This window comes from Centruroides sculpturatus, unplaced genomic scaffold (assembly GCF_000671375.1).
Source record: "Centruroides sculpturatus isolate CEXI.00-Female unplaced genomic scaffold, Cexi_2.0 scaffold198, whole genome shotgun sequence".
Classification (NCBI taxonomy): Eukaryota; Metazoa; Arthropoda; class Arachnida; order Scorpiones; family Buthidae; genus Centruroides; species Centruroides sculpturatus.
In genome coordinates, this window is record NW_019384454.1 from 649297 (window position 1) to 675998 (window position 26702).

The following is a 26702-nucleotide window of genomic DNA, read 5'->3' on the forward strand; positions in this document are numbered from 1 at the left end:
AAAATAATTTCGTGTTCGTTAAAAATGAGAACATGCATTAAAAATTATAATATAATAATCTATTCGATATTTTTCACAATTTAGTGAGAAATTTGAATAAATGCAATAATATTTTTCAAGATCTTTTCCAGAATAATATTATTGCATTACATTCAATTAGTGTAGGCCTAAATGTTTATTTTACGTGTTGTACTGAAATTAAGTCGAAAAGTAGAATTTTGTGGCCAAATAATCGAAAATTATGTATTATTATAACAAATTAAAGAAAATGAAATACGATAAATTATTTTAAAAAAGATTAAAAAACGAATTTATTTTTTATTTTCTTTTTCAAATATTATTTTTTATTTTTCATTTTTTATACCTCGATTCGTTTTATTTTTAATGACTATTCATATACATGCAAGTACCGTTATAAAATTTTAATCATAAAATGATTTTTTTTTATTCTTTCATTTTCTGTGTTTATAATAATTACGTGTACTTCTTAAATTAAAACGAATAACTTTGTAATTAATGACTTATATTATTAAAATGAATAACTTATGTATTAACTTACTGTTTTCTTCAATTTATTTTACATTTCTAAGAAACTGTTATCAATAATTTAAATAAATATTTTATTATTATATTATTAATAATTGATGCGCTTATAACGAACGGAAAAGCTTGTGCCTCCATCTGTTGTCACGATACGAAAATAATTTCATTTAATTTATTTTAAAAAAATGAAGAAACAAACTAGTTTCTAATAAAGAAAAAAATAAAAGAAAAATACATTTCTATAAAATTTTTCTTAAGATTTATAAAAGCCGCCAAAAAATTAATATACGTTTTTCATTCTTAAATTTTCAATTATTTGGATTTTAGAATTTTTGGCCTTGTCTTTTAGTTAATATTACGACTCGAAGGAAAAATTAGAAATACATTTTTTTAAAATCTTTTAGCCAAAATAATAAATAGAGCATTAAATACTTTTTCCCGTTTTAAGACTAAGAGATTATTTTAGTGACGTTGCTAGATATTTGGAGGCTTTAATCCAATTATGTTGCTTTAGCGATTGAAACGACCTCCTTATTTAATCATTACGGGCCGTCGAACGAAGGAGAAAAGACGAGAAAAAATATATTTTAAACATTTATATTAAGTGCTTTATTACTTCGTTTACTGAATATTCGTTATTTATATCTACAGGTAAGATTATTGAATAATTTAATGCCATAGCATTTCTTTTTTTATTGAAAAAAATCGGATTTCTAATAATATTTGTGATTTATTTTTTATTTTATTTTTAAAAATATCGAAACCTAATGTATAAAATACATTTAAACTTTCCTTCTATATATATTATTTTTTAAAGATAACTTTGATAATTAATTAAATCGTGAAAAATTCCTTTCTTCCGAGATCAAAGATTAAAATTTAATTATACGCATTGAATTTTATTATTTGTGAAAAATGTTTAAAACGTGAATCCTAATAATTGAAAGATCGCGATAGTATAAAATAAATTAATGAGATGAAATATAAATAATTAATTATAATACAGTATATTGCATTCTCGTGTAATATATTATAATAAATATATTACGTTAGTTTTATATACAAGATTATGTTATCTTAGAAAAACTGATAAAATCTATTCTAGTTAACTTCTGTAGTGTTTAGTTTACACACCGCTAAAATTATATAATAATTGCTTTTGCAGTTTTTTTAGTGTTGGAAAAGCAGAAACAAGATTATAAGAGTTATTCTCTTTTTTAAATTTAGTTAAATATGGCATATATTCGGGCTTTCGGTTTCCTTACGAATTAAAAATATTATGTAATTTCTATGAAAATTTTTGTAATTAATGTCATTACAATAAAAACGTAATTCATAATTTATCTTCTTAATGACGTTAAAAATGTAGTAATTATAACTATTTTACAAATCGTTTAAATTATTAAGCAATAATAAATGATTATTCATTTTTATATAGAATTATTTATTGTGGAGACAATAATTACTGTTTTAATAAAAATATTTTCATATTACAAAACCTTAAAAATGCTATTTTGTATTATTTGATTTGTATTATCTTCTTATTATCGTTTCAAGTTTCCAACTTAATTATTATATTTCTTCGAATCTAAAATAAAATTNTAGTTAATATTACGACTCGAAGGAAAAATTAGAAATACATTTTTTTAAAATCTTTTAGCCAAAATAATAAATAGAGCATTAAATACTTTTTCCCGTTTTAAGACTAAGAGATTATTTTAGTGACGTTGCTAGATATTTGGAGGCTTTAATCCAATTATGTTGCTTTAGCGATTGAAACGACCTCCTTATTTAATCATTACGGGCCGTCGAACGAAGGAGAAAAGACGAGAAAAAATATATTTTAAACATTTATATTAAGTGCTTTATTACTTCGTTTACTGAATATTCGTTATTTATATCTACAGGTAAGATTATTGAATAATTTAATGCCATAGCATTTCTTTTTTTATTGAAAAAAATCGGATTTCTAATAATATTTGTGATTTATTTTTTATTTTATTTTTAAAAATATCGAAACCTAATGTATAAAATACATTTAAACTTTCCTTCTATATATATTATTTTTTAAAGATAACTTTGATAATTAATTAAATCGTGAAAAATTCCTTTCTTCCGAGATCAAAGATTAAAATTTAATTATACGCATTGAATTTTATTATTTGTGAAAAATGTTTAAAACGTGAATCCTAATAATTGAAAGATCGCGATAGTATAAAATAAATTAATGAGATGAAATATAAATAATTAATTATAATACAGTATATTGCATTCTCGTGTAATATATTATAATAAATATATTACGTTAGTTTTATATACAAGATTATGTTATCTTAGAAAAACTGATAAAATCTATTCTAGTTAACTTCTGTAGTGTTTAGTTTACACACCGCTAAAATTATATAATAATTGCTTTTGCAGTTTTTTTAGTGTTGGAAAAGCAGAAACAAGATTATAAGAGTTATTCTCTTTTTTAAATTTAGTTAAATATGGCGTATATTCGGGCTTTCGGTTTCCTTACGAATTAAAAATATTATGTAATTTCTATGAAAATTTTTGTAATTAATGTCATTACAATAAAAACGTAATTCATAATTTATCTTCTTAATGACGTTAAAAATGTAGTAATTATAACTATTTTACAAATCGTTTAAATTATTAAGCAATAATAAATGATTATTCATTTTTATATAGAATTATTTATTGTGGAGACAATAATTACTGTTTTAATAAAAATATTTTCATATTACAAAACCTTAAAAATGCTATTTTGTATTATTTGATTTGTATTATCTTCTTATTATCGTTTCAAGTTTCCAACTTAATTATTATATTTCTTCGAATCTAAAATAAAATTGCATGATTTTTACGTAGGCAAGAAAAATAATAAATAAAAATTAAAAAATTCCAGTGTAATTACTAAATTTCTGCTACGAGAGCATGTATTATTAATGTAAAATAATAATTTTAAAAATTTTAAAAGTAGAGAAATAGTTTACCTAATGTACAGTATAGTACAGTACACTTAAATAGTTCGAGAGGAAAATATGGCATGAAAGATAAAAATAAAAAAAATCACTGTCACTCCCGTGTTCGGTTCAGTGATAATGATCAACCCACTGCATTATTTACAAAATAGTTACGATTATTACTCTCGTTTCCTTTCAAACATATCAGTTATTTTAATATTTAAAAAAAAAGTAGATTTTCTGTCTCCTCGTCGTCGTCTCTTACATTGTCAATGTTTTTTGGGTTGATTTATAATATCTTTTATAGGTTACTTTCTATGAAAATTGTGATTTAATAACTAAATATAAAAAAATTTATATAAATAGGTCAATCGTGAAAAATTTTTTTCTATAAACTAGTTTTCTAAATTCATTGGTAATAATTAAGTGCCGTTTGCACCTTTCGACAAGAACCACTGACATATAATTCTATGCTCTATAATCTCAAATGCTAAACTTTTCAATGTTCTTAATAAATATTTAGTTTTTAAAAATCAATAATTTTTATAGATAAACTGTAAAATATCAAATATTTTTTTGTTATCTTCAGATTAGTTATAACCTACCGCTCTATTACTTATTATCTGACCTTGTACGAAACCTCACGGATTAACAAGTTCTATTATTAAGTTAAATGATAGAGGTTACGTGTTGCTAAGTATCGGTGATTGTAAAATGTCATTGTTTGTTACGTACAGTATAAGAATTTTTGTCGTTCGAGTTGGATACACTCGGTATTACAAGTAGTTACACAATTCGATGTAACTCGACCAATGACGTCACGTTTCCTATTAATTTAATAAAAAATAAATTTCTGTCTACTTGTCGTCGACCCTAACATTGGAGATGTTTTTTGGGTCGATATAATTGATTTTTTCGTTGTTTGATTGTTAGAAAGGATTCTGTTGTTGCCTTTTATCTTCGGCCATTTTACGCCGTATAAATACTATTTATAATGCATTTTCGAACATTAATGCCCATCAGAATATTCAAATACAGATAGGAAACACTAGTAATACCTTATAAAAATAAAGTAAACTTCATTTTTTATTAAAAAGTAATAAAAAGTTATTAGTAATCGTCGAAAACATAAATTAAAGTAATTAAGTCGGAGATAATTTAATTTAATATAACTCGTCGAAATAGTATTAGAGGCGCATCTGGTGGAAACAATACACGGATAAAAAAATTGTAGTAGCTCGTAACTAATGAAAATTATTAAAATTTATTTTAGCACTCTGAAAGCTCGGATTCAGGAAAATACGAATCCGATTAATCTATTAATTAATTATTAAAATACTTGCGTGAAGTGCGGAGTGCGCATAATAGTAATGTTGGAAAAGAAAGAAAATTAAATCATTTAAATAATGAAATATCGACTGCGCAATTACAGTAAATAATCCACAGTCGATGGTCGTTCGTTTTCTTTTCGTTTTTTTCCGTTTCTGTTCGACGTTTTATTGCGATTTTCGGTTCGTTTACCGTTTATTCGGTTTGTCCTCGTGGTCGAATTCTGATTAAAAATCGATAAAGGTGTTAAAGCTGGACGTTTACATTAACTGCTTTATAGTAAAACTTTTTAAATTAATAATGAATATTTGTGAGAAAAATTCGAAATTTTGATGCTGAAAATAGTCAAATGAAGTTGGATGTTGAATATATAATCTGACATAATATAAATATTTTCTATGTGAAATCACAATTATCAAAATATCAGGAATATTTTCTAAATGAATATCATTTAGTTAACCATCTGTCAATGCTGTATAAATCCTATTCGTTCCTATATATATTTATTACGTGACGAATTAAATATAGTACTTTATATAAAACTAGTAATAATAAGCAAAGGAATAGAGTCGACCACATTAATTTCGCATAAAATATGTTTTTTAAATAAAATTAATACTATATAAAGTCATTATAAAACAGTGAAAATGTCATTATAATTGAAGATACTAATTTAAAAACGAATTAAATATTTTTTTATAATAAACGTGTATTATATTTCTTCTAATTGATTATATAATTTTATATCTCTCTTACATATTTTACATATTACAAAAATACAAATAAATGATAAAATATGAATTATTTATGAGATATATTTTTTGATTGTTATAATTAAATTTTTACTTAATTTATGTTATATAAAACCAAGTATTAGCTACAAAAATAAAATCAAAAAATTATAAAATGTGCAAAATGTATCGACCTTATCAATTGATGTTTTTGAACTCGCAACGTGGATAGCCTATAAATCATTATATTAATAGAAATTACTTTTGTTTTTTCATACGAAATGGCTTATCTGACTTATAAAAATATTTTTTTAAGACTCGATAATCGCGGAAACTTCACAAATTTATACTTTACTCGAAATATCAAAGATCAATCGATTGTGTAAATATCATATTACTGTTTATCGTTTTTAATTCTAACTTCTAGTTATATATGGATTTATCTATTTTAGATTAAATTAATAAAAGTGAAATTAGATAAAATAAAAAGTTCGTATCATTCTTTATAATGATTATTTATTATATTACAGTATAATTCATCCGTTTCAAACGCACTATTAAGATGGGTGACTTGTCAAATTTTATGTTAACTACATTATAATCTTTCATCTCAAAAATATGAAGGAAATTTATATATATATATATATATATATATATATAAAATTTTGTTTAAAATTACAAAAGTTAATCAAAATGCTTACAAAATTTTATCATTATTAAAAATGATAAAATTTTGTAAGCATTTTGATTTAAAATAATTATTATTAAGACTAAAATTAGTACGATAATATTTCTCTAATATTTAAAAAAATATATTATTGAAATTCCGAAAATACAGACTATAAAGATTATATTATTTATATAAAATAATAAATAATTTCTTAAAAGTTAAGTATAATATTATTTTTCTCCTGTTATTTATCATTTCGAAGAAAAGGAAAAAAAAAACAAAAAAGTAATAAATAATAATAGTTCATTTACTATAATATATTCTACCAGGTGGCGCCCAGTCGCTTCGGCTTTAGCGTGGAGATTGATGAGTGGAGTGAGGAGACGTGTTTGGTGAATAAGCGCTCGTCAAGCAGAAAGCTCGGCAGGTTCGAGCGTATTAATATAATATATACGGTAAGATGTCTTGTGCTTAAGAGATTGTTAATTATTACTTTACAGGTAATCTGTTTTAACTAAATTGTGGAAAATGTATGTCGCGTGTCAGACATGCCGATCGTCTTTATTCTGTCAAAACTGTTTTTATCTTTTAGCATTGTCATTCGTATTTATTACGTTAGAAACGGAATAGTTTTCATTTTTTTAAATTATAAGGTAACTTAATCAACGAATAAAATTAATGAGTTGTCCAGTTTATATATATATGATTATTTTTTTAAATTTATTTTTTAATTGTATGTTTACTGGAGGATACATTAGTACAGAGTATTCACTCCTTAGTTTTATGAATTAACTTCGGCTAAAGAAACGTGAGTATGGTACTATAGACAATGGTGATAGAAAAAGTTGCTACATTAAATCGGTACATTTCCACCCGTCACTTGAAGTGGCATGTACAATATACAATCTGTACTTGATTTCGGCCTGTGTCTGAGCCAGAGACGTGTTAATGGAATTCTGTTCTTCTATGCAGGGTTCTTACATCTGGCATTTTTGGGGTGTATATGCAATCCTTGATGTAGCCATAAAAAAGTTAAAAGGTGTGACATCTGGTGATTGGGCAGATTGAGGAATAAGATTGCATTGATCCAGCTGGTGACCTAGGTCTGGATTGCTGCCACGCGATGGAAGCGGCCCTTTTGAGAATATGCATGAAAAACTGAAAGTATTGACCGTGAAAAATATTCATTTGTTTACAAACTAACCGAAAAATAATTCAACTGTTACAGAATTTTATATTTTTGTCTTATTCATTTAAAGTTTATAATTATTGTAGTATGCTGTATTCACATATTATGTATGCAAAGGAATTTTATTGTAAGTATAAAGTAACAAAAGTATAAAGCATGTCATTGATAAATGTAATAATAAAAAAAGTATCTTTAAGTCTGGGCAACTTAGGAAAGACACAGAATATTGATTAAAATTTTCTTTACTTTGATCAGATTGTAAATTAGTAGAAAGTGTTCTAACCAAAAGTACTAAGTATTAAAAATAACTTATAAATATAGATTTTACTTATTCTATAAGCTATAAGCTATTTTTAATATTAATAGTATGTATGCATGCATGTAAGAAAAAGAAAATTGAATTAATTAGTAATGTTTTTTAATTGATCGATTTTACTTACTACAATAAAAATATTTTTTAAAATTAAAAACATCAAAGCTTTTTCAAAATTTTTCTCTAATCAATAGAACAAAAATTTATTATGTAAAAAAAGCATACTTATTTCAATAGGAAATGAAAAAGTAAATTATGCAATATTTATAAAAGTAATTTTTGAAATATATCATTAATCTAGAAATTTTATTTTAAGAAATATGCTACTAAAACTGAAATTTTCAGAATGCTGGAAAAATACCAAAAAAATTATTCAAAAATTTATTACAGTTGTGTTTATATTTTCAGATAAATGTGATATATAATAATAGTATTTATAATGGCTGTGATTGCTCCTACTTCTACTGACAAAACTAATATGGTTAATGGATTTAGTGATTTTGATGTAGAAGAATTACTTTTTAAAGTTTTAGTTATTGGAGATTTTGGTGTTGGTAAGTGAAATCTGTTTACTAGTTTTTATTTATTTATTTTTTTTTAATAAATATTTTAAATTGCTTTTCATTTTATTGAAATCTTATTTTAAAAATTAAAAATGTTTTAAAAATTTATTAGATGCTTTTTCACATTAATGAAAACTATTCAAATAAACATACTTTATAAAATATCTAATTACTTTTAACTATTTTTTAGAAAAGTAGAAATGATTTAAACCAGTGTTTTAAAATTTATGCTGATAAACAGATGTATGCTGTACTTAGTACAAACTACTTTACATTAGATATTCTAAAGTTTGCTCAAAAAGATCTAAAAACATTTTACAAACAAAATTAAATATTTGGTATCTTTAACAAACAAAATTCATAGATATATTTAAATATCGTGCCAAGTTTTACTGATTATAATAAAGTTTTTATTTATTAAAAAATCAAAATTTAAATTTACTTACTCCTTTTTTTTAAAAACATGATTTTACAAATTCTTAAAAATAAACTTCTTTAGGAGCTTATCTGCAAGTTTGCAAAATCAAGTTTATAAATAAAAGCAGGAGTAAATAAATTTAATTTTGATAATCTTTAAAAATTTAAAATATGTTTTCATAATGAGTCAAAACTATAGTTGATCATAACTTACTTATATTACTGAATTGTTTGAAATATTAATTAAGAGGCAAATGGTGACTGATGGTTTTAAACACTCGTTGCTTAATACTTCATACTTATCAGATCAGATTAAATCAGATGGCAGAAAGTTGAATCACTTCCCCACACATTGGCAGCATAATCATTACCCAACAGTTATCTTTTTCTATTCTTTAATAGTTTAGTAATATATTATAGATCTGTCTTATATCCTAGTTCTATAAAGGATTAAAGATTAATTGATGAAAAAATAACTTTATCGTTTTTGAGGAAGTGAGATATTTTAATAAGGATTCTTTTCATAGTATTGGTGATAACTAATCAATTATTAACAAGATTGATGATGATTATATGCTTTAACTATGTTTGCATCAAAACAAAATAATTACAATACACTCATATCACTATTTTCATGTTTGTTCTAACATTTTAAGATAAGTTTGGTTTTATATTGTTAATTGACAATTTTTTATAGGTTAAAAAATTATACAGAAGAAAAAGTTAAAGAAATAATTTCAATTTACATTAAATAACATAATTAAATTATAGAAAAAATATTAATGATGCTTTAAATATTGAAGATCACTTTCTTCAGTTTTCTAGAAAATTGTTATATAGTATTTTGGCAAAGACCCTGTCCATAGATTCATAATTCCTGTTCTCAGTCTTGATATTTCCAATTAGGCATTCTTATGATATAAATAAAACTAAGTTTTTAATCATATTAAATTATATATTTCTCTTTCCTGTTGTAAATTATCATAGCCTTCTGTTATCTCATCAAAATTTGAAACTTCATAAACTTTTGCCTGAATAACTCAATTTATAATGAAGAGGGATGTAGTGTAACTATGACTTTAAAAAAATTTTCAATTAGTATGAGAACTTGATGATTTCACATATATTAAATGTAATTGCTATACTTAATAATTATCCATCAAATTTGATCTGACTCTGATAATTAATAATCTATTAAAAATGACACAACCTTATTATTTTGAAGAATGAGTAAAAGTTTGTTTATTTTTCAGTACTGTAATTTCATTTTTATTTTGCTTATTTACTGTTATAGAGATTTTTTTTTTACAAATTAAAGACAAAGTCGCTCTAAAAATATATATTTCAGACGATTACCATTTTTACAATGTTCTAGAACAAAGTACAGACAGCTGGACCTTCCTTTTTAGGCTACACAACTGCCTATATTTATAAAGTTCCTTAAAAACACAAAAAAACCAATAAATATTAAGAAAATTCTTCTTTAAAATTGGAATGGTAAATCTTACGTCATCTTGTTAGTTCATCCTTGTCCATTTGGGTTTCTGGCTCCTTTTATCTACTGTTATAGAGATATTAAAAATTTTTTCTTGTTAAATATTTTTAGAGTTTTCTTGAATTTTGAAACTAATAATTGTTTTTATCATTACTGTATAAAATTTAAGTTAGAGGATATTCAAATAGGTATAGCAGTCTTGATAAAACTTATTTGCTTATGTTTTCAATTAAGATGAAAGTCATTGACTAGCTAATTACAAAACTAATAAAAATTAAAACACATTTTATTAAAACAGTAGTTTGATTTGCTTTAATGTCCATTACTGTATTTTAAAAATGTTAAATTGCAATACTTGCATGTTAAATCGTATAGTTTTTAATATTTTAAAATTACATAATCAAGTTGTTTAAAGTAAAAAAATGTAATTTTTTTATAAATATGATGATAGTCTATAGTAAGTAAATATTTTGTTTTGATATATTTGTTTCATAAAGGAAAAACAGCAATTATAAGAAGATATACAGAAGGTAAGAAAATTTTAATTATAATTTTCATATTCTGTTACATTTTAATGTATCTTAAAAGAAGGAAAAATATCTTGTAAAAAAGTACAAGTTTTATATTTCTTTTAAAACTGTAGAGATGCTAAAAATAGTGTCAATTTTTTTAATAAATTAAATTAATTTGAATATTACAATTTTATAAGTTTCAGTATATATACTTTATTTTATTATTTTTATAATTTATTCAAATCACATGTTTTAGGTGTATTCTCTCATTATTACAAACTTACAATAGGAGTTGATTTTGCTATCAAAACAATCTTATGGAACAATAAGAAATCAATCACTTTGCAGCTTTGGTAGGTGTCTGTATAATTAAATAAATGTCTTAGACTTTATAATTTATAAAATATACCCAAGTAAACAAATTTAAAATTTAATGGATAATATAATAAATAATTGTAAATGTTATATATTACTATTTACTTTTTAATGAATATTGTTTTTATTATGATTTTTGCTAATGTTGATAGAGATTTGTTTAAAAATATATTTTTTAAACAAATTAGGGATATAGCTGGTCATGAAAGATTTGGACACATGACTCAAGTATATTATAGATATGCGTAAGTATAAAATTAATAAAATTGATAATTTAATTACACAAATTAATATCTCTTGTAAATAAAAAAAAAAAAATATGCAGATTTAGTGCATTGACATGTCTGCACAAGGAGAGATGTCTGGAATGGTTTGGTTTAACATTAGAAAAGTGAGTTATATCCCAAATAAAAAGAAAGGGATATTGGATAACATGTACAGATAAAAGACTACCTTATTTAGGAACAATCAATTCATATATTTCCAATTATTTTATGCACTATTCTTATAATTTCTATTTATAATCTGTGATAAGTGTTTCATTATCTTCTTATTCTTCAATAATTGAAGAAATATAAACTTGTAATTTTTATATTACTATAACTTTTGGTATTTATAATTAAATTTATTTAGAACATATTGTGTATCTATAATAGTATAAGTAAATAATTTACTTAAAAAACTAAATTTGTTAAAATTTCCAATGAAGCATATATTGAATCTTTAGTTTTTATTCTACAATTTTTTAATTCTGGTATATTTTTAATAATTATCAAATTTTTATAAAATCTCTTATGCCTAGTAACTAAGATCTAAATACTGTAGTGTGTATAACTGTAGAAATATGTTTAGTCCAATTATATATATGAAAATGTTTATGAATAGTTTCTGATATTTTTATAATCCAAATTTTAACATTATGATAAATTGTAACTTAACTATATATGCAAGAATTAATAATAATTGCTATATAATCAAAATCTTTACCTTTCTTCTTCCTTGGGAAATCACTATAATTGCTTTCCAGGAATTGAAGACATTGTCTTACAGATTGCAAACATACAATAAATAGAAATAAAACATCCTACTGGTAAAAATAAAAATACTTTTTGTATATAAAAGATTTGTTTTCAACATAGCTAATAATGTCTGCAATGTTCAATTATATAACTTATTAGTTTTTATAAAAATACAAAAATATCCAGTAAGCCAACACCAATCTGGCCCAATAGGTACCAGATTCCTTACAATCCTTCCACTGATTATTACAGTGGAACCTCGCTTAACAAGCACCTCTCATAACAAGCAAAGCAAATTGTAAAAAAATGACTCATCTAATGAACAGCGTTTCACATAATGAATTACAAAGAGAGGGGATGTCCCGGATTGTGCACATGCTACATCAGCACTTGTAAGATGATAGAAGAACTAATGATTGGTATAATGTATAGTATAATGTAGCAATGAGCAAGTCTACGCGACCATTACTAAGAGGTGCTGTTATCATCAAGCAATCAAATTAATTAACAATGGGGTTTTACCACTTACCATATACGTGCTTTGCTCACAATGGTGTGAGGGGGCTGATGAGGGAAGAAGGTATGTTAATCTGAAATCATGTCAAGATGAACAAGGGGTAAAGGACATTGTGTGGGAGAATGATGCTGAGATAAGTCATCTTTACAAAATAACCCATTTATTTGAATAGTACATGATGCCTATACAATTTCAGTCAAGAACTTCTTTTTGAAGACAGAAAACAAAACTGAAAAGTTCAATCTATAATTCAGCTTCATTGGTGATCCAACAATGATCTGACAGCCCTGGAGCAGACTAGTCGCAAGTCAGGTGTAATGAATAGTAGAACAAAAATGAAGCTGAAGGCAAAAGGACACTGACACAGAGGACAAATGGAGCATAAAAGAATTGATTCTTTTGTCCTCTAAGTTTGGAGATTTTAAGGATTTTATTTCTGAAATAAGTAATTGTAATTTGATCTCTCTCTCTCTCTGGTCTTGAACTTTCTCTTCATTTCTCAATTGGTTCCTTTATTGTTTATAAGTGAAATTAGACAACCAAATCATGTGCAAGAAAGGTTGATCTCCAGTAATCAATTTTGTACCTTGATTCAACTCTGTCCAAATAATGTTAATCAAACTTTGAATCTTTTGATCATATTGTTGATTATAATGTTTTCTCTCCTGACATCCAGGACCTTTAATGAATTTTACAACTAAAATGGGATAGTTTTTTCTTTGAAAAAAAGACCTTTTTTCTTGTTTTGTCAAGATCTGGTCATTTTTACAAGCATCAGAGTCAAAGCTTGATCCTAATCAATATTTATTAGAATTCCAACCCATGAGATTGCCCAAACTCGGGTTCTCACAGGGTTGATCATTCATTGTTTGTTACACATTTGTGATGGATTTATTTTACACATTCTTTTCTCGTTATTAAAATATTTTTAAGTTCATTTGGTGGATTTAGATCCTGTCCAGGACCTCATAATGGGGCTGCTAAGTGGTAAGAGACAGAACCTGACATATCCAGGATTGTCTATCCCCCAAAAATTTCCTGGGGATATTCAACCTCTAGGATTTGATCTCAGGTCCCAGAGTGGTAGGCTAATGCCTTAACTACCTTGGCCATCTTGTCCAGTAAACAATACTTGTTATAAGTATTTAATAAGTTCTAAACTGCAATAATGTAGCATGAGAAATTACATTAATTTTATTGATATTTTTCATGAGAGCAATGGTATAGTTCTATAATTCTCATATATTTTAGTATTTCATGTTTTATGTACTGTACAAGTAATAGAAAAATTAATTTTAAATAATCATTTGGTAATCTATGTTTTCCAAAGCCTACTTTTTTTTTCAAATGTATAGAATATCTGCATTCCATTGTTGTTATATAAATGCATATAAATAGTAAGTTATTTATATGCATTTAATTGTTAACATTTCTCATTTTAATTAGTTATCATTTTTTCTTTACAGAACTGCTGCCATCATTGTTTTTGATCTTTCAAGGTAATTTATTTCTTTATGATAAATTACATAAGAATAATAACACCTATCTTTCTGAAAAAATCAGATTTTAAACAAAAACTAATTTTGTCAAAACAAGAATAGATCTACTCACCAATATACTATAGCTCATTTAAATTTTTAAATTGTGTCTTGCAGATTTAATTTCTCTTAGTTTTTACTATATCATGTTTGTAATTCTTCCTAAATATTTTATATTGCAAAATGAGATAAATGGTTTGAAAGAAATGCTATTATTTTTAGTTTTAAAATATAAGAGAAAAGATAGAATCTTTGTGCAAGTTATTGAAACTAAATAACTTAATGTAAGTTAATATCAGAATTTCAATAATTTTCTATTATTTAGGAATTTTTTATATCTGTTTTTGTTGTAAAGAAAAATATTTTCTAAGTTAAATGTTTTTTAATCATAACTTGAAAAATTCTAAGAATCTTGCATTTTATGAGTGTTTTTGTTTTAGAAGTAGAATAATTAGAATTCCTGAAATAAAGTTATTTTTAATAACTATTGAAGTGTTCCATAATATGAAAACACATGGACTACATGTTTCATATGAAATGATTCAATATCAACATACAGATATACATATAAACTGCAACAGATAGTTATATAACTAAAGAATAAAACATGATTTTAGACAATATATGTCTAAACTTTCATTTAAATGGCTTTACTTACCATTAATGATTATAACTCATTTAGTATAATCATATTATGATTGTAACTGATTTAACATTTGCCAAGTTTACCAGGCACTAATTTGAAATATTACTGTGATAAATTTGTCTCAAAGTTGCTATTTATTCAAATTTCTGTAGTGATGAAAGTATAAAATAATTCTATATAATTTGATAATATGGATATATAATTTTTTAATGCTATTTTTTTTATACTTAATTGATAAAATATATTAAAAAAAATTAGTGATGGTGATATTTTAGAGCCTTTTCGTTGGTGTTAAATAGTTGTAAATTCTTTCAAACTAATTTTAAATTTATAAAATGTATTTTAGGAATTATGAAATTATTCTTATACAATATTAAATATTGAATATTTGCAAAATACATCATTTGTTTATACATTTGTTTATATATTACAGGCCAGCAACTTTGGAGTCAGTGATTAAAGTAAGTATTTATTTTAAGTTTTAAGTTAAATTTTGAATGTTTATAAAAGTTTGTGTTTATATTAACTTAAAGAAAGTAACAAAGATATTATCTTTATAAAAATTCCTATAGAGAATCACTCCAAAGATATAATCACTATCTTTTTAATTTCTATTTGGAAAAAATATGTGATATTTTATAATTCACATTTTTAAATAAAGCAATGTAGCTAGAAAAGCCTTCTAGTTATTTCTAAGTTTGAGTTTAGTCTCTTTTTTCTAGTCTATTTTAATTTAGTCTTCATATTTAAATTAAGAGTTTCCAATCAATTATATAGTTAATATTTATTTTATTTTATTTTAGATCATTTAATGAATTTGATTTGCTTCAAAAATAATATCAAATTTTAGAATATTATCTAAAAAGTTTTTACAAGAAATGAATGGGATATTTGTTAAAAAATCTCAAATTTACAAATTTAAATTTTTCTAAATGATAAAGAAAATTATATATAAATACATTCTGTAATGTGACTGAAAATGACTGTTGTTCTTGGATTACATGCATAAACAAAGTTTCATTAAAATTCTGAAGTTTCTTACATCTATTTAATTAGTCACCAACATAAAAATTTTTGACTTTATTTTATGCAGATAAAGGAAATTATTTCTTTTTGAACTGTGTATTTTCATTAAGATTTTTTTTAATCTTAATTTTATCTTTTGTGAACAAATATGGTGTTAATTTTAATTTTTATGCATATATTTATTTATCATCATTATTTGTATTATAAAGCACATTATTTTACAAATATAACACTACATAAATTTTGATTGAAAAGCATTGTCTTAATATTATGCACAGTTCATTTTCTGACTGAACACAAACTAATAATTGAGCTGAAATACTAGCACCTCAATAATGTTTCAGGGACCATTTATGATGATTACTTGCTGCTACTGTGGCAGTGATATCGCTGCTGGTTAAAAAAAAAAAGAATTTTAAAAAGTGTGTTTGCTCATGCTAGTGAGATTGGACATTGTCACTTTGATTCCATTGTATCTCATAAATGAAATTATAGACCTTCAATTTTTATTATATTTTTAATTTCCTTGCTCCATATTATGTAAAATGATATTTAATCAAATTTTGAGAATGAACACAATTTTATAAGCCACATAGAAACTTTGCTAACACTGCCTCAACAATAAAATCTTTCTGATAGCAGTATTTATAATTTTGTAAGTTTTTTCTTGCCCCTATCCCTATGTCTCTATCAATGTGGAGCTATTGTGCTTTTTGTACTTTTAATAATTTGTGTAAGATGTGTTACATCACTGCTTGGCACTATTTTACAGAATCCTGGTTGAAAACTATTTATTAAATGCTAAGAAAGAAAGGAAATCTCTTCTTTGTAATTTAAACTATTTTATCACAAATCTTGCTTTTTGTCTATTTATTCTTTCTTAATATTTTTATTCAAACATTCTTATTAGAGAACATTATTATGTTTAAGAATCTTGGAAGATTCTTAAACATTTTACTAAAGAAAGTTTTTCTACATCAATAAAAGAATAATTGATTATCAGATCTAAGTTTTTATGGTGCTTACAAGTAAAATGTGGCTTAAAATTCTCTTGAAATATGTTTGATTCAGTAAAGAATAACATATTTCACCTTAAAAATCAATGTGTATCATGCATAATTTTATATTTTTAATAATATATTTATTTTCTAAAATTAAGTAATTGATTTTCTAGTGGCAAAAGGATGTGAAGGAGAAAATTCCACAACCAATTCCAATAATACTAGTTGCAAATAAAGTATATTAAATTTTTTATTATTAAGTTCTTTACATAAACATAAATTTTATTTTATATTATTTCAAAATTATAGTGTGATATTGAAGGCGTAACAGTAAATTGTCAACTGTTATCAGAATTTTGCAAACAACATAATATTGCTACTTGGTTTTTCACTTCAGCAAAAATGAACATAAACATAGGTAACTGTATTTTGTATGAAAGATTTTAATTGTAATCTATTTTAATTGATTAAAAAAAGAATCAGAATTAATTTCTAATGATAATCTTAGCATAGGCTAAAGCATATTCGTATTTATAATCAAAATAATCTTAAAAAATCAAATATCTAGTGATAGAAATGCTTAGATTGATCTAAATCTTTAGAATTGACAACGAAAAAATTTTAAAAAGTGATTGTACAAAGAACATTTAATTGAAGATTTGGCATTACAAAAGTGAATATTGAGATTATAAAATAATCGGGAATGAATCCTGAAGCTGGGTTCTAAAGAATTTGAAAGATCTTGATGAATATGAATTTTTGAAAAAGGCCATATTTTTTAGATATAAATATTTACAGAATTTAATTTTGATTTATTTTTTAATTTTCTGCAGATTTAATATATATTTTACCATATTTATAAAATTTCTATTTCAGAAGAAGCTATATCATTCCTTGTTGATCATATTCTGCAACTAAGAAAAGAAGGTTATCAAGAAGAAGCATACTCAAGTAATACACCTAAACATTTGGTACAGTTGACTGCAAAACACTCTTTGAAACAAAAAATTAAGTGTTGTGGTCATTAATTACATATCTCCAATTCAAACTTTTTACTGGAAATGTTTTTTGAGTTTCAAAGGTTACAGGATTAATTTTCAAAACTTATTTTACCGAATTAATAACGAATTTTATATGATCTCATATGTTACATGCTCATATCATAAAGGTATGCTGGCATACCTTATCATATCATGCATTTTATACAAATAAACATTGACATCAATTTGTATTTAAGAGAAAGCATTATGTAAGTATTTTAATTCTAAAACTTCTCAATTAGATACTGAATTGTATATTGTTAAATTGATGAAATTTGTAATACTAAAGTAGCATTCTTATATATATGTATATTAATGAATCTTTCACACACAGTAGCTCATAAAATTATTATGCAAATGTAATTATTCATCATGCATGAATATTTATCTTATAAAATATATTTTCTATTTAAAAGTTTATTGCGTGCAATATGCAATAATTATAGTACTTATTGTTTTCCATCTTGAAGTATTTTATGAATTGTTATATTTTTATTGAAAGCACTATTTTATAATACTCAAAATGGTACGCCTAAAATGTTTACCACTGCGGCTATGGCAAATGTACGATTTTCAAATGAAGTTTTAATAAAACAGTATTATTTAGTTTGTATTTATTTATAACTAAAGTGCTGCTTTTCCAAATGTGTGTCAGTTTTACTAATTTAATGTTGTTAAGATGCAAGAATTATTCAATATATTTTGTCTTATTATCATTTTTAAAAATTGATCATTCCTGCCTGAAACACTAAAGGCATTCTGTTTTTCTCAGCCAAAAATTAATTAATTGTTTTAAATTTAGTTGTAAATAAAATATGTAAATCATTTTTTTTTCTAATGATTTTTTCTATCTAGAAACATTATATATTATAAGTTTATATTTCTTATTAATAAAATTTTCTCTGTAAGTTGCATTTTAAATTAATGTCTGTTAGAAAAATAATTTCTAAGTTAAAATGAGATATAACATACAGAATGGCATCTTTGCCACAAAGTTTGAAGATTTAGGAAAAATAATTTGTTCTTTGGGACAAGAGAATTGATTTTAATCAGTATTATAGATAATATGTTGAAAGTTTAACTAATACTTTAAGTTTTCCTATATGTCTATATGCACATGAAGTAAACTTCAGTTATAACAGAAATTGAAAAATATCTTTTTGTGCATTAATAGGAGCTAAGTATTAAACAAATAGTTAAATTGCACTCAATTATTACATCATCCTCTATAGAATCTAGGTTAATATCAGGTTTTCAATGTCTTATATTTGGGCCAATGAATATGGCATTCAAATTCTTGTCTCCAAACAGGGACTACACTTAATTTTTACAAATAACAGAAAACAAAGAAGAAAAAAAAAAAATTATTGTATGTGGAAAAATAGGACTTTTAAAATGACGAGAGATTATAATTAAATTAACTTTGGCATGCTTTTGATTATTTCTCAGCAAAAAATTTACTACAAAACGTAATTCATTTTTTAATCACTCAACAGGTTAGGATGAGAAATAAGTAATATTTATTTTATAAATTAGAAAACAAATTTAATTAGCACCATTTTAAATCTCATGACTTTAAAACTTGGCATTATTTGAATTCAAGGAAAATATGCTACTTGTTTAAAAGTTAGGTACCTTAAATAATATGCATATTTTCCTCAAATACTAATCTATGAATTTCTTCTATAGTCTATAGTTCTGAAATTTCAATATATATTGGAAGAGAAAATTTTCAATGAACACAGAACTGCAGGTGAACTTTCTCATTTGAGCTTATTTAATGCATGTTTATGTTCATTTCAGTTTAAACATGCTTTCAGTATTGATTAACATAAAGCATTCTTTCAAATAATCCTGTAATATAAATTTCTGCACATCCAAAAAATTCAGAACAAGAATCAGATTATAACAAATAATTTAAACAATCAGTAGTAACTTAGTGTTTTGTGTTTTTAATTCTTGTCTATGGTTCTGCAATAAAGAATGAAAATCTGATTTTCTAGTGAAGAAATTGATTCTATTACTCTGATATGGTGAATTGATAGACAAAATATTACCAGGTTATAGTATGTTGTTTTTTGATAGAAATGTATGCAGCTGTAACCAAATTGACTATATTTATAGTTTGACAAATCTAACCAGATTTTAGTAGCCTGACTTTTAAGCAATTTGATTATAGTATTTTGAAGGAAAAATATGAATATTTTTTAAAGGTGAGTCTAGTGTTTGTGTTATAGAAGAAAATGATACATTCTGGCAAAATGGAATGTTTTCTTCAACAATCAGTAACTCATAACTATAATTTAAGAACTGTTATTATAAAGTAATAAAAAAAATAATATTTATAAAATAAAGTTGTTTTTAATTCCTGTTTTATTATTACTAAATTGCTAATAGTTTTCAAAATAAAAGAAAGCAATGATTTCCAATTAATAATAATTTTTTTAAATAATTGTAAAGCATAATAACTTTGTCAATTATGATATTAATTAAAAAGAATAGTTAAAATCATAAGAGCTAATATAACTATTCAACTTACTAATGCAGGGCTTCTTAAACTTTTTTTATTCACAACCCCATTTATGATTGTGATTTTTTTTGCGACCCAAAAAATATAAAATAAAGATATATACAAATTTGCAAAAACAATAATGGTGTACTATCACAGTTCACTCTTGTGTTACAATGGAACAGAGANAAATCTCAAATTTACAAATTTAAATTTTTCTAAATGATAAAGAAAATTATATATAAATACATTCTGTAATGTGACTGAAAATGACTGTTGTTCTTGGATTACATGCATAAACAAAGTTTCATTAAAATTCTGAAGTTTCTTACATCTATTTAATTAGTCACCAACATAAAAATTTTTGACTTTATTTTATGCAGATAAAGGAAATTATTTCTTTTTGAACTGTGTATTTTCATTAAGATTTTTTTTAATCTTAATTTTATCTTTTGTGAACAAATATGGTGTTAATTTTAATTTTTATGCATATATTTATTTATCATCATTATTTGTATTATAAAGCACATTATTTTACAAATATAACACTACATAAATTTTGATTGAAAAGCATTGTCTTAATATTATGCACAGTTCATTTTCTGACTGAACACAAACTAATAATTGAGCTGAAATACTAGCACCTCAATAATGTTTCAGGGACCATTTATGATGATTACTTGCTGCTACTGTGGCAGTGATATCGCTGCTGGTTAAAAAAAAAAAGAATTTTAAAAAGTGTGTTTGCTCATGCTAGTGAGATTGGACATTGTCACTTTGATTCCATTGTATCTCATAAATGAAATTATAGACCTTCAATTTTTATTATATTTTTAATTTCCTTGCTCCATATTATGTAAAATGATATTTAATCAAATTTTGAGAATGAACACAATTTTATAAGCCACATAGAAACTTTGCTAACACTGCCTCAACAATAAAATCTTTCTGATAGCAGTATTTATAATTTTGTAAGTTTTTTCTTGCCCCTATCCCTATGTCTCTATCAATGTGGAGCTATTGTGCTTTTTGTACTTTTAATAATTTGTGTAAGATGTGTTACATCACTGCTTGGCACTATTTTACAGAATCCTGGTTGAAAACTATTTATTAAATGCTAAGAAAGAAAGGAAATCTCTTCTTTGTAATTTAAACTATTTTATCACAAATCTTGCTTTTTGTCTATTTATTCTTTCTTAATATTTTTATTCAAACATTCTTATTAGAGAACATTATTATGTTTAAGAATCTTGGAAGATTCTTAAACATTTTACTAAAGAAAGTTTTTCTACATCAATAAAAGAATAATTGATTATCAGATCTAAGTTTTTATGGTGCTTACAAGTAAAATGTGGCTTAAAATTCTCTTGAAATATGTTTGATTCAGTAAAGAATAACATATTTCACCTTAAAAATCAATGTGTATCATGCATAATTTTATATTTTTAATAATATATTTATTTTCTAAAATTAAGTAATTGATTTTCTAGTGGCAAAAGGATGTGAAGGAGAAAATTCCACAACCAATTCCAATAATACTAGTTGCAAATAAAGTATATTAAATTTTTTATTATTAAGTTCTTTACATAAACATAAATTTTATTTTATATTATTTCAAAATTATAGTGTGATATTGAAGGCGTAACAGTAAATTGTCAACTGTTATCAGAATTTTGCAAACAACATAATATTGCTACTTGGTTTTTCACTTCAGCAAAAATGAACATAAACATAGGTAACTGTATTTTGTATGAAAGATTTTAATTGTAATCTATTTTAATTGATTAAAAAAAGAATCAGAATTAATTTCTAATGATAATCTTAGCATAGGCTAAAGCATATTCGTATTTATAATCAAAATAATCTTAAAAAATCAAATATCTAGTGATAGAAATGCTTAGATTGATCTAAATCTTTAGAATTGACAACGAAAAAATTTTAAAAAGTGATTGTACAAAGAACATTTAATTGAAGATTTGGCATTACAAAAGTGAATATTGAGATTATAAAATAATCGGGAATGAATCCTGAAGCTGGGTTCTAAAGAATTTGAAAGATCTTGATGAATATGAATTTTTGAAAAAGGCCATATTTTTTAGATATAAATATTTACAGAATTTAATTTTGATTTATTTTTTAATTTTCTGCAGATTTAATATATATTTTACCATATTTATAAAATTTCTATTTCAGAAGAAGCTATATCATTCCTTGTTGATCATATTCTGCAACTAAGAAAAGAAGGTTATCAAGAAGAAGCATACTCAAGTAATACACCTAAACATTTGGTACAGTTGACTGCAAAACACTCTTTGAAACAAAAAATTAAGTGTTGTGGTCATTAATTACATATCTCCAATTCAAACTTTTTACTGGAAATGTTTTTTGAGTTTCAAAGGTTACAGGATTAATTTTCAAAACTTATTTTACCGAATTAATAACGAATTTTATATGATCTCATATGTTACATGCTCATATCATAAAGGTATGCTGGCATACCTTATCATATCATGCATTTTATACAAATAAACATTGACATCAATTTGTATTTAAGAGAAAGCATTATGTAAGTATTTTAATTCTAAAACTTCTCAATTAGATACTGAATTGTATATTGTTAAATTGATGAAATTTGTAATACTAAAGTAGCATTCTTATATATATGTATATTAATGAATCTTTCACACACAGTAGCTCATAAAATTATTATGCAAATGTAATTATTCATCATGCATGAATATTTATCTTATAAAATATATTTTCTATTTAAAAGTTTATTGCGTGCAATATGCAATAATTATAGTACTTATTGTTTTCCATCTTGAAGTATTTTATGAATTGTTATATTTTTATTGAAAGCACTATTTTATAATACTCAAAATGGTACGCCTAAAATGTTTACCACTGCGGCTATGGCAAATGTACGATTTTCAAATGAAGTTTTAATAAAACAGTATTATTTAGTTTGTATTTATTTATAACTAAAGTGCTGCTTTTCCAAATGTGTGTCAGTTTTACTAATTTAATGTTGTTAAGATGCAAGAATTATTCAATATATTTTGTCTTATTATCATTTTTAAAAATTGATCATTCCTGCCTGAAACACTAAAGGCATTCTGTTTTTCTCAGCCAAAAATTAATTAATTGTTTTAAATTTAGTTGTAAATAAAATATGTAAATCATTTTTTTTTCTAATGATTTTTTCTATCTAGAAACATTATATATTATAAGTTTATATTTCTTATTAATAAAATTTTCTCTGTAAGTTGCATTTTAAATTAATGTCTGTTAGAAAAATAATTTCTAAGTTAAAATGAGATATAACATACAGAATGGCATCTTTGCCACAAAGTTTGAAGATTTAGGAAAAATAATTTGTTCTTTGGGACAAGAGAATTGATTTTAATCAGTATTATAGATAATATGTTGAAAGTTTAACTAATACTTTAAGTTTTCCTATATGTCTATATGCACATGAAGTAAACTTCAGTTATAACAGAAATTGAAAAATATCTTTTTGTGCATTAATAGGAGCTAAGTATTAAACAAATAGTTAAATTGCACTCAATTATTACATCATCCTCTATAGAATCTAGGTTAATATCAGGTTTTCAATGTCTTATATTTGGGCCAATGAATATGGCATTCAAATTCTTGTCTCCAAACAGGGACTACACTTAATTTTTACAAATAACAGAAAACAAAGAAGAAAAAAAAAAAATATTGNTAAATTTAGTTGTAAATAAAATATGTAAATCATTTTTTTTTCTAATGATTTTTTCTATCTAGAAACATTATATATTATAAGTTTATATTTCTTATTAATAAAATTTTCTCTGTAAGTTGCATTTTAAATTAATGTCTGTTAGAAAAATAATTTCTAAGTTAAAATGAGATATAACATACAGAATGGCATCTTTGCCACAAAGTTTGAAGATTTAGGAAAAATAATTTGTTCTTTGGGACAAGAGAATTGATTTTAATCAGTATTATAGATAATATGTTGAAAGTTTAACTAATACTTTAAGTTTTCCTATATGTCTATATGCACATGAAGTAAACTTCAGTTATAACAGAAATTGAAAAATATCTTTTTGTGCATTAATAGGAGCTAAGTATTAAACAAATAGTTAAATTGCACTCAATTATTACATCATCCTCTATAGAATCTAGGTTAATATCAGGTTTTCAATGTCTTATATTTGGGCCAATGAATATGGCATTCAAATTCTTGTCTCCAAACAGGGACTACACTTAATTTTTACAAATAACAGAAAACAAAGAAGAAAAAAAAAAAAATTATTGTATGTGGAAAAATAGGACTTTTAAAATGACGAGAGATTATAATTAAATTAACTTTGGCATGCTTTTGATTATTTCTCAGCAAAAAATTTACTACAAAACGTAATTCATTTTTTAATCACTCAACAGGTTAGGATGAGAAATAAGTAATATTTATTTTATAAATTAGAAAACAAATTTAATTAGCACCATTTTAAATCTCATGACTTTAAAACTTGGCATTATTTGAATTCAAGGAAAATATGCTACTTGTTTAAAAGTTAGGTACCTTAAATAATATGCATATTTTCCTCAAATACTAATCTATGAATTTCTTCTATAGTCTATAGTTCTGAAATTTCAATATATATTGGAAGAGAAAATTTTCAATGAACACAGAACTGCAGGTGAACTTTCTCATTTGAGCTTATTTAATGCATGTTTATGTTCATTTCAGTTTAAACATGCTTTCAGTATTGATTAACATAAAGCATTCTTTCAAATAATCCTGTAATATAAATTTCTGCACATCCAAAAAATTCAGAACAAGAATCAGATTATAACAAATAATTTAAACAATCAGTAGTAACTTAGTGTTTTGTGTTTTTAATTCTTGTCTATGGTTCTGCAATAAAGAATGAAAATCTGATTTTCTAGTGAAGAAATTGATTCTATTACTCTGATATGGTGAATTGATAGACAAAATATTACCAGGTTATAGTATGTTGTTTTTTGATAGAAATGTATGCAGCTGTAACCAAATTGACTATATTTATAGTTTGACAAATCTAACCAGATTTTAGTAGCCTGACTTTTAAGCAATTTGATTATAGTATTTTGAAGGAAAAATATGAATATTTTTTAAAGGTGAGTCTAGTGTTTGTGTTATAGAAGAAAATGATACATTCTGGCAAAATGGAATGTTTTCTTCAACAATCAGTAACTCATAACTATAATTTAAGAACTGTTATTATAAAGTAATAAAAAAAATAATATTTATAAAATAAAGTTGTTTTTAATTCCTGTTTTATTATTACTAAATTGCTAATAGTTTTCAAAATAAAAGAAAGCAATGATTTCCAATTAATAATAATTTTTTTAAATAATTGTAAAGCATAATAACTTTGTCAATTATGATATTAATTAAAAAGAATAGTTAAAATCATAAGAGCTAATATAACTATTCAACTTACTAATGCAGGGCTTCTTAAACTTTTTTTATTCACAACCCCATTTATGATTGTGATTTTTTTTGCGACCCAAAAAATATAAAATAAAGATATATACAAATTTGCAAAAACAATAATGGTGTACTATCACAGTTCACTCTTGTGTTACAATGGAACAGAGACGACTGAATACACTGAAAAGCGACAACACTACACTAGTTCACACTACAATCAGTGTTGCTGAATCATTGTCTCGCTGCACCAGAAGTGACACAAAGCGCAACTCACGAAACCTATGACACAAAGCATGCCATTTTCAAACTCACAAATTATTTTCAGTATTTTGCATTAAAACCTCGTGACCCCAAGATTTCGCTAAGCGACACCAAATCGGGTCGCGACCCATAGTTTAAGAAGCCCTGTACTAATGTAACAAGTGATCCTCTTCCAATCCTATTACTAGAATCAGATTTAAATTTAGATGACTGAACCTACTGATATCAGATGTGTTAATAATGAAACTATAACTAACCATACAATCCATTGTGCACTAAATAATTTGCATAACCAATCCAATCTTAAACATCAATCTATATCAGTGATTTCCAAACTTTTTTGATCCACTGTCCCCTTGGTTCTATAAACTTATACTTAATGCTCCCTAACCCATTTTCTCTTGTGAGAAAATCTTAAAAAAGTTTTCTGTGTTCTTACCATAAATTGCTCTTTACATCTGGAAACCATTAAATGCAATAGTTCTTCTTATCCATTTTAATAGAGGAAAGAGAAAGGTTTGTCAGTGACCCCAATCCTCGCCTATGGTCGGTATCCTGCTTCTAGTGTCCCTGCT

At 24.4% G+C, this 26702-nt stretch overlaps 1 protein-coding gene across 1 annotated transcript; it reads left to right on the forward strand.

Annotated features, from left to right (window-relative positions):
• The first annotated feature begins 2322 nt into the window (after window positions 1-2322).
• Window positions 2323-23531, forward strand: LOC111620622 (ras-related protein Rab-32-like). The gene is made up of 14 exons (XM_023362586.1): window positions 2323-2450; window positions 6572-6697; window positions 8153-8298; window positions 10717-10749; window positions 10988-11084; window positions 11295-11351; window positions 14109-14141; window positions 15260-15287; window positions 17027-17089; window positions 17163-17271; window positions 17730-17878; window positions 21893-21955; window positions 22029-22137; window positions 22596-23531. The coding sequence occupies exons 3-14, from the start codon at window positions 8184-8186 to the stop codon at window positions 22745-22747; spliced, it is 1008 nt and encodes a 335-aa protein (XP_023218354.1). The 5' UTR covers window positions 2323-2450; window positions 6572-6697; window positions 8153-8183; the 3' UTR covers window positions 22748-23531.
• Window positions 23532-26702: the final 3171 nt, after the last annotated feature.